This window comes from Trachypithecus francoisi, unplaced genomic scaffold (assembly GCF_009764315.1).
Source record: "Trachypithecus francoisi isolate TF-2019V2 unplaced genomic scaffold, Tfra_2.0 Contig01461, whole genome shotgun sequence".
Taxonomy (NCBI): domain Eukaryota; kingdom Metazoa; phylum Chordata; class Mammalia; order Primates; family Cercopithecidae; genus Trachypithecus; species Trachypithecus francoisi.
The window spans coordinates 15,055,032-15,071,737 of record NW_022681433.1 but is presented as its reverse complement, the minus strand read 5'-3'; the positions used below and the strand labels follow the sequence as shown (position 1 = coordinate 15,071,737).

General features: G+C 36.2%; 1 protein-coding gene across 4 annotated transcripts in view; it reads left to right on the top strand.

The window, feature by feature from the left end:
- Window positions 1–16,706, top strand: part of PAN3 (poly(A) specific ribonuclease subunit PAN3) — a 159,935-nt gene that overhangs the window by 74,786 nt on the left and 68,443 nt on the right. For all 4 annotated transcript variants that reach the window (XR_004443106.1, XM_033236473.1, XM_033236464.1 and 1 more), the window contains one exon: window positions 8,881–9,028. Coding sequence is in view for 3 of the 4 variants with exons in the window: in XM_033236473.1 (XP_033092364.1) it covers window positions 8,881–9,028 (148 nt within the window). In the remaining variant the exon portion in view is untranslated. The remainder of the gene's footprint in view (window positions 1–8,880; window positions 9,029–16,706) is intronic.

The following is a 16,706-nucleotide window of genomic DNA, read 5'->3' as shown; positions in this document are numbered from 1 at the left end:
AGACTTACCCTCTCTTCAGAAGCAGCTAACAAGCTGAGCAAGACATATGTAACAACAGTTTTCAAGACATTAGATAACAGACAGTGAAGGACAGTGATCCCCGAGAGGTGGAAAACAAACGAGGTGCACCTTGTGATTAACCCAGCTTACTACCTTGGGAGACTTTCCCAACCTTGTACAGAAAGGGGGACATCAGGTGGAGCCTGCTGATGTGTCTGAATTGAGGAGACCAAACTGGAAGTCCACAGTGGCCAAGGTGGCAATAGTGTACAAGAAAACATACTGAAGAGGAGAGAGCTCACATACAGAGAGAACTCTGGCAATTTGCTAAGGGATCCCTCTTGAATCTTCAGCTGATGTGAATTCAGGATGTGAATGAAGAGGCTACCAGAGCTGGAAAAAGAAGTTGCCAAGAAAATCACAGTCAACAATTCTCAGATCTATACATGACCCGGAGTAGTTCCTGTTCTTACCAGCCAACGTGGAAAACTTCATAACTCACGAAGCACCAAGTAAGGCTAATTGGAAGGCATTTGCCTCAGTAGTGGGGTCAAATTAGCCTTAGAATAAATTCTTCCCCGGCTCCTCCTAACAAAACTGAAAAGCAAGACCTGGAAGAATCAAACTAATTTTTAAGCAGTTTAACTACAATGGAGAGCAAAGGTCAAGCTTTGCAGGAATACAAAAATATCCAGCACCCAGCAGATAAAAGTCACATTATTTACCATGTAATCAAAAGTTACCAAACAGGCAAAGAAGGAAAGTAAGACCCATGAAGAAAAGAAGATATAATCATTCAAAACTGATCCAGAAATGATTCAGAAATAGTTATATAAGAACATCAACAATAATTATTACAACTATTTCATATGTTGAGGAAGCTTAGAGGAAAGATTAAACATGTTAGTACAGGAATGAAACATATATACATATATAAGAAATCCAAATCAGACTTTGAAAGTTTAAAGCTGTAGTGTCTGAAATGAAAAATATGTTGGATGGGATTAATGACAGTAGACGTTGCAGAACTGTTTAGTGAATTTGAAGGCATAGCAATAGAAACTGCCCCAAAAAACCACATGCAGAGAAAATGTGAGCCAGGGGATAACATCAGGTGACCTAATATCCGAATAATTGGAGTTCCTGATGGGGCTGATGGGATGTACAGAGAAAGTATTTTAAGAAATATCGGGCAACATTTTCCAAACTTGATGAAGCTGTAAACCCACAGACTCAAGGTGTCCAGTGAATCACAGGCAAAATAAACATGAAGAAAATTACACCAGGGCACATCAAAGAAGCAGCCATGCCAAAAAACAAAACAAAACCATTTTTGCAGAACTGCTATACCATTGGCTTTCCATATCCATGGGTTCTACATTCTTGGATTCAACCAATCATGGACGGGGAAAAAAAAAAACAAACCTAAACACCAAAAAAAAATCATACAACAATAAAAATAATACAAATAAAAAATACCATGTAACACATAGCATTTGTATTTCATTAGGTATAAGTAATCTAGAGATGATTTAAGGTATATAGGAGTATACACCTATGTGCATAGACTACATATAACTATTAGGCATTTAATATGAGGAACTTGATTACCTGTGGATTTTGGTATCTGTGGAGGGACTGGAGGAGGGTCCTGGAACCAATCTCCTGCAGATGCTGAGAAACGACAGTACTGATAGCTGATTTCTCACTGGAAATAATACAAATCGTAGACAGTATAACAGTGTCTTTAAAATACAGGAAGGAAAAAAAAGTTTCACCCTAGAATTCCATACTTGGAAAAATATCCTGCAAAAATGCAGTCAAATTGAGTGCACTTTTGCACTCAAAAACTGGTAAAATGCGAACGAGGTGGGCAGTTTAGCTAAAATTATTGCACCAGTGTTGATGGTTTTGAAAACGTACTATGGTTATGTAAGATGTTACATATCATGAAACAAGGTGAAAGGTAACATTTCTTATGAGTTGTACACTGTGTCAAAAGATTTTTTTTTTTTTTGAAAAAAGCAAAAAAAGGGGTGGGGGGTTGAGGCAGGACTTCAACCCAGACTATCTGGTGAACTCGCACAACTTCGTAATAGAAAATTTAAAAACTCAATAAAAGTAGTCAAAAAATGTGAACACTTCAGAGAAGATATAAAATGACAAATAAGTTATTTGGGAAATGCTAATTAAAACCACAATGAGATACCACCACACACCTATTAGAATGTCTAAAATGAAAAAGACCAACCAAAGCATGTATTCCTGAGGAGATAGAGCAACTTGATCTCTTATACAGTGCTGGTGGACATAATAAAATAATACAACTAGGCTGGAGGATCGCTTGAGCCGCTGTAATAAGCAATGATCTTTCCAGTGCACTCCAGCCTGGGTGACAAAGCAATAACCTGTCTCCAAAAGAAAAAAAATAAAAAATCACAACTACTTTGGAAAACAGTTTACTAACTTAAAAATGTTATATATACGTACGTATTACATGCCCAAATCATTCACTGGTACGTTTTTAACCAAGAATAACGAAACGTGTATTTGTATACAAATGAAACATGTATTTGTGTACAAAGGCTTGTGTACAGATCTTCACAGCAGCTTTGTTTGTAATAGCCAAAACCTGGAAACAATCTCAGTATCTAATGGATGAAAGGATAAACAAATTATAGTATATTGATAATGTTGAATACTCGTAAGCAATACAAATGAAGTATTGATAGATGCAGTGACATGGGTGAATCTTTATGCTGAGTGAAAGAAGCCAATCAGCTTTTTTTGCAATGGGTTTGCCACCAGAACACAGGTGTCGTGAAAACTACCCCTAAAAGCCAAAATGGGAAGAGACTTTTATCAACATTGTCTTCACTGGACACATAGATTCAAGGCAAGTCCACCACTGCTGGCCATCTGACCTACAAATGTGGTGGAATTAACAAAAGAATCATTGAAAAATTGGAAAAGGAGGCTGCTGAGATGGGAAAGGGCTCCTTCAGGTATTCCTGGGTCTCGGATAAACTGAAAGCTGACCATGAACGTGGTCTCACTATTGATATCTCCCTGTAGAAATTTGAGACCAATAAGTTCTATCATTGATGCCCCCGGACACAGAGACTTCATCAAAAACATGATTCCTGGGACATCTCAGGCTGACTGTGCTGTACTGATTATTGCTGCTGGTGTTGGTGACATTGAAGCTAGTATCTCCAAGAATGGGCACGCTGGTGACCATGCCCTTCTGACTTACACACTGGGTGTGAAACAACTAATTGTTGGTGTTAACAAAATGGATTCCACTGAGCCACCTTACAGCCAGAAGAGAGATGAGGAAATCATTAAGGAAGTTAGCACATACATTAAGAAAATTGGCTACAATCCTGACACAGTAGCATTTGTGCCAGTTGCTGGCTGCAATTATGACAGCATGCTGGAGCCAAGTGCTAGCATGCCTTGGTTCAAATGGAAAGTCACCTGTAAAGATGGCAGTGCCAGTGGAACCATACTGCTTGAGGGTCTGAACTGCATCCTTCCACTAGCTTGTCCAACTGATGAGTCCTTGCGCCTGCCTCTCCAGGATGTCTACAAAATTGGTGGTATTGGGACTGTGTCTGTGGGCCGAGTAGATATTGGTGTTCTCAAACCCATTGTGCTGGTCACCTTTGCTCCCGTCAACGTTACAACTGAAGTCTGTTGAAATGCACCATGGAGCTTTGAGTGAAGCTCTTCTTGGAGACATTGTGGGCTTCAGTGTTAAGAATGTGTCAATCGAAGATGTTTGTTGTGGCAGTGTTACTGCTGACAGCAAAAATGACCCACGAATGAAGGCAATTGACCTCACTGCTCAGTCGATTATTCTGAACCATCCAGGCTAACTCAGTGTTGGCTATGCCCTTGTACTGAATTGCCACTCAGCTCAGGTTGCATGCAGGTTTGCTGAGCTGGAGGGAAAGATTGATTGCCGTTCTGGTAAGAAGCTGGAAGAAGGCCCTAAATTCTTGAAGTCTGGTGATGCTGCCATTGTTGATATGGTTCCTGGCAAACTCATGTGTGTTGAGAGCTTCTCAGACCATCCTCCTCTGAGTCGTTTTGCTGTTGGAGATGTGAGACAGACAGTTGCTGTGGGTGTCATCAAAGCAGTGGACAAGAAGTCTGCTGGAGCTGGCAAGGTCACCAAGTTTGCCCAGAAATCTCAGAAGGCTAAATGAGTATTATCCCTAATACCTGCCACTCTAGTCTTAATCAGTGGTGGAAGAATGGTCTCAGGGCTGTTAGTTTCAGTTGGCCATTTAATTGTGAAAGACTGGTTAAAGATAACAGTGCATCTTAAAACCTTCAGAAGGAAAGGAGAATGTTTTGTGAACTAGTTCTTTTTTGTTTTTTTCTTTTCTTTCTTTCTTTCTTTTTTTTTTTTGCATGTGGTTGTTTTAAGTTACTAGTTTTTTAAATCAGTACATTTTAATGGAAACAACTTGACTGAAATTCTGTCACAGAATTTTGAGACCCATTAAAACAAAGTTCAGCGAGAAAAAAACAAGCCAGGTAAAAAACACATATATATGTATGACCCATTTATGTGAAAAATTTTAAATGCAGACTAATTCATAGTGACAAAAAGCTCATCAGTGGTTTCCTGGAGACTTGGGAACAGAGAGCAGAGAGGGGTGGAAAGGAGGGAGGGCTTTAGAAGAGGCCTGTGCAGACTTTAGTATGATGTATATAGTCCTTATATTGATTTGGGTAATGGTTTCAAGGTTGTATACCTGTGTCAGGAGTTGCCAAAGTTTTAAGTATGTACAGTGTATTACATGTCAATCATATCTTAAATAAAAGAAAAAGTCACCAGGTTAGGTTTTCATTCAGAGGATAGAAAGATTACTGATACCAATTTACAAAGCCTTTAAGACAGGTAAAGCAAGCTGAGCTCTTTAAGGAGCTGTCCAATAGTTTTATGGGATTGCTATGTGATTAAAATAACCCTGACCAGTATTCAGGAATATTAGTAGTTTCTGAGTTATTCATCCCATCATTGTATGACAACTATTTTTTTCTTATAGGCCTTTTTGAGCCATATATGCAATGAAATGTTACATATCTTATGTTCTGTTATTATTCAACAGAATCTTCTTGTCTTTCCATCTAATTTAAAAAAAGAGAAAGTTTAGGCCAGGTTTGGTGGCTCACCCCTGTAATCCCAGCACTTTGGGAGGCCGAGGCGGGTGGATCTCTTGAGCCCAGGAGTTTGAGACCAGCCAACATGGTGAAACCCCGTCTCCACTAAAAACACAAAAATTAGCCAGATGCTGTGGTGGGCGCCTGTAATCCCAGCTACTCTGGAGGCCGAGGCAGGAGAATCGCTTGAACCTGGGGGGCAGAAGTTGCAGTGAGCCAAGATCACGCCGCTGCACTCCAGCCTGGGTGACAGCGTAAAACTCTGTCTCAAAAAAAAAAAAAAATAATTACAACAACATTTAAGTTAACGGTCAGGATTCTTGATTAATTATATGTGGATCTAGAGGGTAGCGGTAGGGATCATTTTTGAAAGTTGAGGGATGATGTCATTTTGGAGAACTCACTATATGAGAAGCACTTGGTTGTTTGTTGTTTTTTTTTTTTTTTTTTTTTTGAGACGGAGTCTCGCTCTGTTGCCCGGGCTGGAGTGCAGTGGCCGGATCTCAGCTCAGTGCAAGCTCCGCCTCCCGGGTTTACGCCCTTCTCCTGCCTCAGCCTCCCGAGTAGCTGGGACTACAGGCGCCCGCCACCTCGCCCGGCTAGTTTTTTGTATTTTTTAGTAGAGACAGGGTTTCACAGTGTTAGCCAGGATGGTCTCGATCTCCTGACCTTGTGATCCGCCCGTCTCGGCCTCCCAAAGTGCTGGGATTACAGGCTTGAGCCACTGCGCCCGGCCTCACTTGGTTGTTTTTGACATGAAAACTGGGGGGCAGGCCGGGCGTAGTGGCTTACGCCTGTAATCTCAGCACTTTGGGAGGCTGAGGTGGGCAGATCACTTGGGGCCAGGAGTTTGAGACCAGCTTGGCCAACATGATGAAACACCGCCTCTACCAAAAATACAAAAATTAGCCAGGCTTGGTGACGCACACCTGTAATCCCAGCTACTAGGGTGACTGAGGCAGGAGAATCACTTGAACCTGGGAGGTGGAGGTTGCAGTGAGCCAAGATTGTGCCACTGCACTCCAGCCTGGCGACAGATGAGACTCCATGTCAAAGAAAAAAAAAAAAAAAGAAAAGAAAATTGTGGAGTAAATTTGAGTGTATGAGAATCTAAGACTATTGAATGAACATTAATTTTTTAAAATGTCCACTTAGAACTATTTAAAGTATAAATGTAAATTAGGGTTTTAATTATGAATATAAATGAGTACATATCTATATATTTACAGAAACCAAAAATTTAATATTATATCTATGTCTTTAGGAAAGGATTATTCATACATAGGGCAGGGATAGTAAAACTTTAATGTTTTTATTTCTGTTTTTCTTATTTATCCCAAACTCCTTATTGTTGTTGAAGTTAGTCAAATAATTTATATAACTCAAGTCCTTATGTCTTCTAATCCTAGATAAAACCTTTGCCTCCTAAACCTGAAAGAAATAGGTTCTTTTTTGAACAGGTATTTCATTTTAATGTGGTACTTGTTTTAGTTACCTGTTTAGCCTTATCTTTCAAAAAATTATTCTTAACATTTTAAAAATATATACCTATGCTATTTTAAATAGATTTTATAGTTTTTAAAAAAGATTTATATTTTAAACCAGTAATATTAAAGAGGTTTTAAGAATGTATCTTTATTGTTGCATCTTATTTTAAAGATTTTTATCATGAAAAAGTATTCTAGGTAAGGTCTTAATTTCTGATTTGTACTTTAAATGTATCCGATCATCTCTGATCTGGCTACAGTTAATTTATATTATCAAAGATTTTTTGTGTGTGCCGTTGTACCTGAATCTTACATAATTATTTTTCTGCCATTTACATTATTTTATCTTTAATCTCAAGTGCTCACAGTTGAACAAAACAAACTCTCAAACCACTAAATCAAGAAAACAAGTAGGGTTTTAGGTCATCCTTTTCAGTTCTTACTTCAAATTCATTATTGGGTAGATTTCGGCATCCGTGGTTATTGAATCTGTAGAAGTTACAGTTCTGTGTGTAAATCTTAATAGTTAGGTTAATTTTAATAACTTCCACTCATACATATTTGGAGGGTCCTTTGTAATTTATGAAAGGTAGGATGGACCTCCCCCTCCTTTTTCCCCTTTACAGGGTCTCAAAAATAATAAAAATAGGCTTTCAAAATAATAAGGTTAGAGAAACTCATTTTTGAAATCGGTCTGTTATTTACTGTAATTATAGGATATATGTGAAATAGAAACTGGGTAATACCTGTTTCTCAGGAACATACTAAACATATTCATATTATGTATTATTTTCCTTATGTAATTTTGGTGTCTCCTGGTAATCTTACGTAATCCGAAGTCCATGTCTCTAGCCATTTTGGACTCTTTTATCACGATATCAATGGCTTTTATCTTGACCCTCAACTTCTAAGATTTAGGTTTAACTGGGACATACTGGCCCTGTCATACTTTTCATTCTATTGGTAGCCGTTTGTTTGCTTATAACTAGGAACGTACTACATTAGTAAAATGCAGTGGCTTGTTTTCTCCTCCAGAAATCAAGGAATTGGCCATCCGTTTAGAGAACATACCACTATTTTGGGGAATGTTACAATTGGAAATTTTTAAAAAATACATTTAAGTCACAAAAGAGGATTTTTTCCCCTTTGGAAAATATAGCCTCAGGCCTGATTTTACTTTTTCAGAGATTGGTGCCTTAGATGTGGCAGTAAAAGATTGATTCTGTAGTTCTAGTATATTTTAATTAAGCCCAGATTTAGCATTTGTTCTATATTTTATCACTTTTTATTTAACTTTAGCTGGCACATAGCTGATAATACTCGTTTTGGAGTTTACATTTGGGTTAGCTTGGTGACTTGTTACCTTCCAGATCTAGTATTTTGAACTCTAACTTGGCAGTATTTTGAACTCTTAACTCATTCATATTAAATAGGGAAGTTGTTCTTTCTGCCTTCTGTGGAAATTTAATGTGGACAATATGTAGACTTTTTATGAATCTTACGTATAGTCTCATATGTTCTAGTATTTCTTAAAGCTAAAAATACCATGCCACTTGAATATATAAAGAGTTGTAGCATAGTACCACTGTGAAAAGATGTTTTCCATGTAATCTCATAGCCAAATATTTTTCAGTGTAACAAGTCACACATGGTACTGCATGGGCATTAGGATCACTTTAGTTTTTCTTATATCTTGAGTCCTCCCATATTTGCCTTGTTTTTAAATGTCTTTCTAACCTTTACTTTGTTACTTAAATACATGATACCATATTATTAGGGAAATGTTTGAAGTAACTACAAAAAAGAAAGTGATTAATATTGGAAGAAAGCAGTTTTGACCTTTATCTTGGTAGAAGTGGTTTAAAGATACTAAACTTGAAACTTGTTGCTCAGTTTTGAGGTAATCTCAACCTCCCGGTTCTCTAAAACATAGTAGTTTGGTAATGATGCATGCTTGATAATAAAGACAAATTTTACACATTACTGAGGTTAAAATTCTGCAAATGAAATGATTAAAATCTTCAAATTTGATGAACAAATTTCCTTTAAGAAATTTAATTATGACACACCAAAATATGGAACCTAAAACACTTGTTAATCCTTTCAAGAATATATTTTACTTAGTAAATAAAGCACTGTGGAATAATGCCTAGTAGATTCAATGTCTTTTTTTGGCTTAAAGTGTGTTAACTTACTATATTTGATTTTTAAATAGACACCAAATCCTACTGCAAGCGAGTTTATTCCTAAAGGAGGATCATCCTCCAGGCTGAGTAACGTGTCCCAGTCAAATATGTCTGCCTTCTCTCAAGTTTTCTCTCACCCATCCATGGGAAACCCTGCTACTGCTGGATTAGCACCAGGTAAGTTGAGTAACTATTTCCAGTGAGTTCCAGATACCAAATCTGTAAGCACCATTTACTATTAATTTATCAGAACTGAAATTGTATACTTGAATGATTCACACTTGAACAAATTATGAGCTTTATGTTCTAGTTTTTGGTACCATAGGCCAAATGTGTAGTTGAGAATTTTAAAGCAAAATTTAAATATGAATGAAATTACAAATAAGAATTTTTATATATAAAACTCACAAAAAAATTTAAAGGGGAAAATGGTTATTTAGGAAAAAAATTATCTTTTTGTATTTCTCTATTTTTAAAACTTTGTGCTGTTTCACTCAAACTTATAAAGGCATCAGAAATAACAGGAATATTTATATAAGTACATATGCCTCAGATCTACATATGCCTTTTGTATTAAATTTCTAAAAAATAATTTATATAATTAGACATCTTTAGATGGTATTCCCTTTCAGATGTTTGATTATAAATGCTATAGTAGTAATTTTAAATTGGGTAAAGTATTATAAACAGTAGTAGGAAAAAATATATACTACATAAGGGATCATTGCAGTAGAGAAAACACTTTTTAGTCATCTTCTGCCAAGTGTACCGATAATGACAGAAGAATCTGAGCAAATGTGCTTGTACTCCAGAATTCCTGAAGGCATAGTTCAGTACCACCCTTTGAGAAATCTATGATTCTTTGCAGTCTTCGTTTTTATCTTAAGAATTCATGCAGATTTTTGCATCTACTACTCCATAATGTTTATTTTAATATAAAAATATTTAAATTTTTAAAATTAACATCACTTATCCCCACTGCTGTATACCTTGATTTGGAAAGCAAGGTGATATGCACAATCATATTAATAGTAAGTCCTGAGCAGATTGGTATCTTATGTTTGTCAAATGTTTGAGTTGCACACACAAATTATGCTTCTAGAACCTATACAGGAAAATCAGCACTTGGTCTTGGACATTAAAAAAAAAAACAGAAACAAAATGAAATATGCATACCCACTAAAAGCCAAAGGATGTATCTAGATCAGCTGAGAACTGGTACTGCCTCCAGGGCTTAATCCAATTAGTAAGTAAATCTTTGATTTAAATATTGATATATCTAATTCAAGGACCTCTTTGGGACGAAAAATGGGAGAAGATAAAGATAAAGGGGAGTAGAGCATCTGTTTTAGCATTAAAGTATCAGTGCACTCAGAGCTTAATAACCTTGTGTTGCTAAGGATTTTGTCAGCACCTCATTTCCCCACCATTCTTTCTGTCTTACTACCCGCCTCCCTTCCAACTCCCCTCCCCCGACTTGTTCCCTTACCTTTTCTTCTACTTTGGTTTTTTTTCAGGTTCAGTTAAATTTGTAAGCATTTTCCTTTCTTCCCTAGAAAGCAGTGTCAGAATTGAATATCTCTGGTAGCCTAAAAATTTTTTTGTAAGTAATGTACTACTATGATTTTTTTTTCACTGAGGTGTGTTCACATTGTTTACATGAGCATAATCTACAAGTGAGCTACACATTTTAAAATTTCTTAGACAGACATTGTCTAGACTTCTGAGCAGTGTTGTAATTCAACTTTATATGTCTCTTTCCAAAGCACCCGCAATAAAGGGATCCATACAGCAATCAGAAAACTTTGGCCTTCTTGATTACATGCCAATTTATTTTGGTCTAACAATGCTTCCTTCCTCGTATCAGAAATAAACATTTTGTTAACTTATTTCATAAGACTAATTTAGACATGCCATTCAGAAAAACATTAGCCTTTTCAATTGGAGGAGTTAAAAATATTAAAGGGAATTTTAAATTTAAAAACACTCAATTTTAAAAAATCCATTCATGCTTATGGTATAGGTATAAGCTTATTTGGAGGTAGGTATATTCATTGGTCCCATTTGGACCTCACAGTTGAAACTTAGGGTGAAATTAATTAACTTAAAAGTTAGCTGAAAAACTATTCTTCTGCATAGTCCTAGCATTAAATGGTTATTCTAGCTCCTCTTAACAATGAAAGTAATCACTCCCTGGAACCATTGGAAATAGGTCATTATATCATATGAAATGTATTCTTGAATTCTAATAACTGGTATTTTAAAAGTGCTCTTCATTCACATGACAAGTCAGTTAAAATGTTTTTAACAATGATGAATGATTTTGCATTAATTATTTTTTCTGTTTGGTTATTGGCTTAACACTGTGGAGATGAGCAAAGAAAAAAACTTTGAGTCTGCCTTTCGGAAAAACCATTGTACTCTTAGTGTCTGCCGTCATTTCTTACCTACAAATGTTATGTTGTTTAAGGAAGGGTTCTTGACATTTACATTGTAAGGTTATAGAATAAATACAGAGTTTATTTGCCTACGTTAGTGGTGATTTAGTTTATTTTTAATGCTTACTGTCTATTATAGGTGTAACTTATTAATTTTAGTTACAAGTTTTTAATTTTCTTTTAAAATTTCTATCCCTAAAACTATTGCCCTTGAAAGTATCAAATTACTATAAAATATGAAACCTTAAATACTTTTGACACTTATGTAAACTAGGGTAACGTCATTTCATTATGTATGGGAAAGTACGTCTCTAAATATATTTTTGACCAAATATATTTGTCAGAATTTTTAGGCCAATTTATTTTGGCCTAATATTTGAGCCAAGTTGAGTGGATATGAAGAGTGCGTTTCCTCAAATCATGAGGAACAAAGGCATAGTGCCTGGCACAAAGGAGACCCTGAGTGAATCACATTGCTTTTTTAAAATGTGTTTTGATCACTTAAGAAAAAATCAATCATATTTTTGGTATATGTCTCAATGTAAGAAATAAAACTTTATACAAATATTTGAATTTAATCACAGCTGATTAGGTTTAAAAGACATTAAAATATGTGGCATCTGTTTCAATCAAATTGTGTACACACCCATTTTATTCTTTTTTAATTTAAGGAATCAAGGATTTAGAGATAGAGTTTTGTTATGCACATTGAACCTATGAACAGTAGCTGCATTTCTAAGTGTCTTTTGTGAAGGTAGTTGTTTTAGTGATACTAAAGATATGGCACTTGGGCTTCATTGTCTTTGAGAATCCCTACAATTATGCATATTTTTATTTTTAAATATGCATTTTTCTCTGGCAACAGCTTTTATTATCCTCTCTGAGGTTCATAGCCTTCCAAAAGTTAAGAACTACTGTTTTGTTTTTTGTTTTTGAGACGGAGTTTTGCTCTTGTTGCCCAGGCTGGAGTGCAGTGGTGCTATCTCTGCTCGTTGAAACCTCCACCTCTCAGAGAATCACTCATTTAACACAAGTTAAACAAGACTAATTTCCAGAGTGTTATATAGTAAGAGTACTTTCAAGTAACAGCCTAAAGATACATTTTTCTACTAGCTCTTGCTTAGGCAGAGGGTTTTTTTTGACTAGATCTCTGGAAACCAAATTATGAATGTGTTTAGTATATGAAATAATAGTTTATACTTTCATTTTTGTGTCATGAAAAGCCTTTTTTTTTTTTGAGACTGAGTCTCGCTCTGTCCCCAGGCTGGAGTGCAGTGGCCGGATCTCAACTCACTGCAAGCTCCGCCTCCTGGGTTCACGCCATTCTCCTGCCTCAGCCTCCGGAGTAGCTGGGACTATAGGCGCCCGTCACCACGTCCGGCTAATTTTTTGTATTTTTAGTAGAGACGGGGTTTCACAGTGTTAGCCAGGGTGGTCTCCATCTCCTAACCTCGTGATCCACCCGCCTTGGCCTCCCAAAGTGCTGGGGTTACAAGCGTGAACCACCGCGCCCGGCCGAGAAGTAATTTTATCATGAGAACTAATTGCTCAATGTCCTTTTTCATCAGAATTTTTTTCCCAAGTATTTTTAATAGTAGACATAGTTAACTAAGTCTTCGTGTACTTTAGATTTAATTACCTCAGTGTTAACAAATCTGCAGTGCCACAGTGTGTTTGAAAGTGACTTAAGTGCAGTAGGAACAGCACACATTTCTGGGTAGTGTTCTTGTGTATCATTTGGTGGTTTAGTGCACAGTTGTGTCTCAGGAATTGAGTGTCTCTCCTTCTGCTTAATGATTATGTGTGGGCCCTTGGGAGGGGCAGAGGTGAGTTCTTGTATTTGCAAAATGTCATCACTGATTTATAAATGAGAAAACGAGTCACGGTGACTGAGCATTTTTCAATATTCATTCCTTCAAGGTGAAAATAGTGCAAGTTTATTTTTTAATCATTAGATACGTTTTCTTGTAAATTATTATTACTTTAGAGAGAGGGTCTCACTCTGTCGTCCATCCTGGAATGCAGTGGCATGGCCTTAGCTCACTGCAGCCTCCAGCTCCGGCTCAAGCAGTTCTCCCACCTCAAACTCCTGAGTAGCTGGGACTACAGACAACATGCCAATTAAAAATACTCTTTTTAAAATTTTTTTGTAGAGACGAGTTCTCACTTTGTTTTCCAGGCTGGTCTCAAACTAACCTCAAGTGATCCTTTCTCTTCAACCTTTCAAAGTACTAGAATTATAGGGGTGAGCCACCCCACTCAGCCTTTGTTGCATATTATTAAGGCAAACTCATATACTTGATATGGGGAGAATCATTTAATTATTATACCAAAATTAGCATTATTAAATAATTGTATTCATTCATTACCAAGTTTATTTTAGGTTTTTGGGAAAATAAATCCGAAGAAAATTATGTTCTTAGATCCAGTTTTTAAAAAATACTGAACAGTCATTTCTTATATATTCCTGAGGTTATGGTGCCAAATTGGTGGGTAAAATTGGCTAATACTCTTTTTTAAAAAAAACATTTTTAGCTTGAGAATATGTGAGGGAGAAAGGGAAGGGAAAGAAAAAGGGGAGATTAATCTTAGTCATTCTTGTTCAGAAATATCAAAACTTATGAATGCTATAGACTAAAAGTAGGTATTTGTTCATAATGTTGAAGGATTGGGATAAGCAGATCATTTTCAGTTTTAAAGTTCTGTGCTAAAAAATAAAATTCCATGATTGATTAGCTTTATGGCATTTCATATCATAGATGAGGAAATGGAGGTTTTATATATTTAAATTACATAGTAGTTGGATTAGGCAATAACATGATATTGGTTATCAATCTAAGTGGAAACCTTTGGGATTTACATAGTCCAGCCTTGTGCCAGTCTAGAGGTGGCATTTCTGACAGATTGTCATCTAGTCTCTGCTTAGTCACTTAACAGTAATATAAGGAATTCATTAACTAACCAAGGCAGCCAGCCAGTATACATTTTAACGATTTGAATATAAAAGAAAACTCAGTCTTCTGCTAAACCAAAGTCTGTCTTGTCTATCTTCCAGCCACTTGTCCTAGTCCTCTCCTTTTCTGTTGAATGGGAAAACAAATTTTTCCTATATGATAATGCTTTTAGTTATTTTATTTTTCAGACTGGTTCTATGTGTGTCCATATAACTGATTTATTTGTAAGAGACAGGATGGCATCAGGCACTGGGGAGAAGTGTTACTCAATTCAGCGAGTTGTATAGGTCCAAAATTGTGAACCCTTGTAAGTCATAAGGAATGGAACACTAGTGTGGGTAAAATAAAATCCACAGATATGTCTACCTAGCTATATTACTACTTTGATATCCAGCTAAGGAGTGTACCATTGGGAAAACAGGAAACTCTTTGGAAACTGTTCTTTTTTTGGGAAAACATGATGAATCTATGGTCTCGAAGATGGTGAATATCTAAGCTCAGATTTTAAATTTCATTATGTGTTTTAGGGCTCTACATTAAGTGTTTCAAGGCACAAAAACTCTATAAGCTGTTGCTTTAGATTACTTTGTGTTTACTAAGTGATATAATTATTAAAAATAAAATTATAACCATATTTATGTAGTTCTTAAATATCAGTTTTAATTAACATAACATAACAACATAACATAACAGATTTTCCTTGTAATTGTTTCTCAGAAGTCTACTGTTAAATGGATTCTGTGGGATAGTCAAATAATTATAGCTCAAATTAATTTGATATTTCTGTCTAAATTGAATTCTTTAAATTAGTTTTGTACTTAATATCAATAATGGCAGTTTGGCATTAAAGTATCCTTCTAATTGTTTTAAATATTAATTAGATTTCCTAAACATCTCACAAATTGCTTAAGAAGAAGGGACTATACTATTTCTCATCTAGTACAAATTTAGGTATAAATGGTGCTTAATAAATGCTTACTCAATAGATAAGGCTTCATTTTTGTCTTGGAAAATACTTTTGTAATTGTTAGGTATCTCAAGTACAGTGAATTTTAATTAAGAAACATCTTTGAAGAACTTCTAAAAACTGCAAATATTCAAGAATATGCAGGTGAATAGTCAAATGAGGAACAGAAATGTGCCTGTTGACAAAGTTTGACAGCATCAAAGCTAGAGTCACTGTGTGTTTTGAGATGCTGAAGCATTCTTATAACCAATTAAAGTATTTGTATTTTTACATTGCATGTTTCCACTCTTTGTAACTACTTTGTTTTTCAGGTATATTCAGCAGATTCATTCAAATCTTTCCAAGTTCTTTAGTTTGGAGATTACTTTCTACATTAAAAAAACAAGTAAAGTAACTATTTTATGATTAAGATCAGGGATCTCAAGGTTTTTGTGAAGTGGACCTTTTAATTGCCCTGTAATGAGGAGCTCATCCTAGAAGGAAGCTCCTCTGTGTATGCATGTGTAAGAACACAGATTGTGATGCCCCTGGGAAAGTTACTAACAGTAGAACTGTAGAATCATAACAGGGTTGGGAGTGCCTGCTGGCTATATTCCCTTCTCAGTTGGGAATTTCAGGAAACTGAGGCGAGACGTTTATGGCGCAGAGAGGGATGTGGCTGCTGCAGCTGGCTTGGAGACCTGTCAGGTAAGGCTTAAATAGCTACCAGTAGATAATATTCTACTGGTTGTGGAATCCCTGGTTAATGGGTCCTGATAGGTATAAGAGTTCCTATTGTGAGCTTCCTGTTTAAATCTCATTGAATTGGATGTTCTGTCCCATAATTAGGGGGTAGGGGCTGGATGGGAATGGGCAGGGATTCCCTTTAACTATGAGTTACCGATCCAGTGATCTACAGCTGCAGCAAAGTCTCTTGCTGCTCTTGGACTGCTTTCAGTGTATTGTGACTCGATTGCCTTTAGAACATGGTACTGGTTCTACTGAAGCAACTGTGTGATTTTCAGCGTACCGCTTGGTTTCTGTGTTTTAGAGTCTTCAGTTCTATAAGAAGGTAATAGTAGATGATTTTAAGTCTTTCTGATCTAAAATTCTGTTTTTTCGAGACGTGGAAATCTGTAGAAGCATAGAGGACAGTAAACAGAGACAGAAATGAACAGTGATGAGAAGTAGTAAAAAGGGAAGGATAACATTTGTACTAGACTTAAGAAAGATTTTAGAAGGCATATAGACTTCTTGACATATTCTGTGTAAGTAGAAAATCTTCCCATGGCTCCCTTTGTTTCATAGGTGGAGATGAGGGGAGTTTTGTTTCAGCAATATAAGATTAGGTTCTGGGGTGAATCAGAGTGTTGTATTGGTTCTGGATGAACTGAGAAGCAGAAAGGACAGGTATAAATAAATGCTCAAGAATATTTCTGATCTGATTCATAGCTGAATGTGGAGAGTTAAATATCCATCTTCCTTCCACCTCCTTCTTTAGTCAAGTAGGTTGAGAG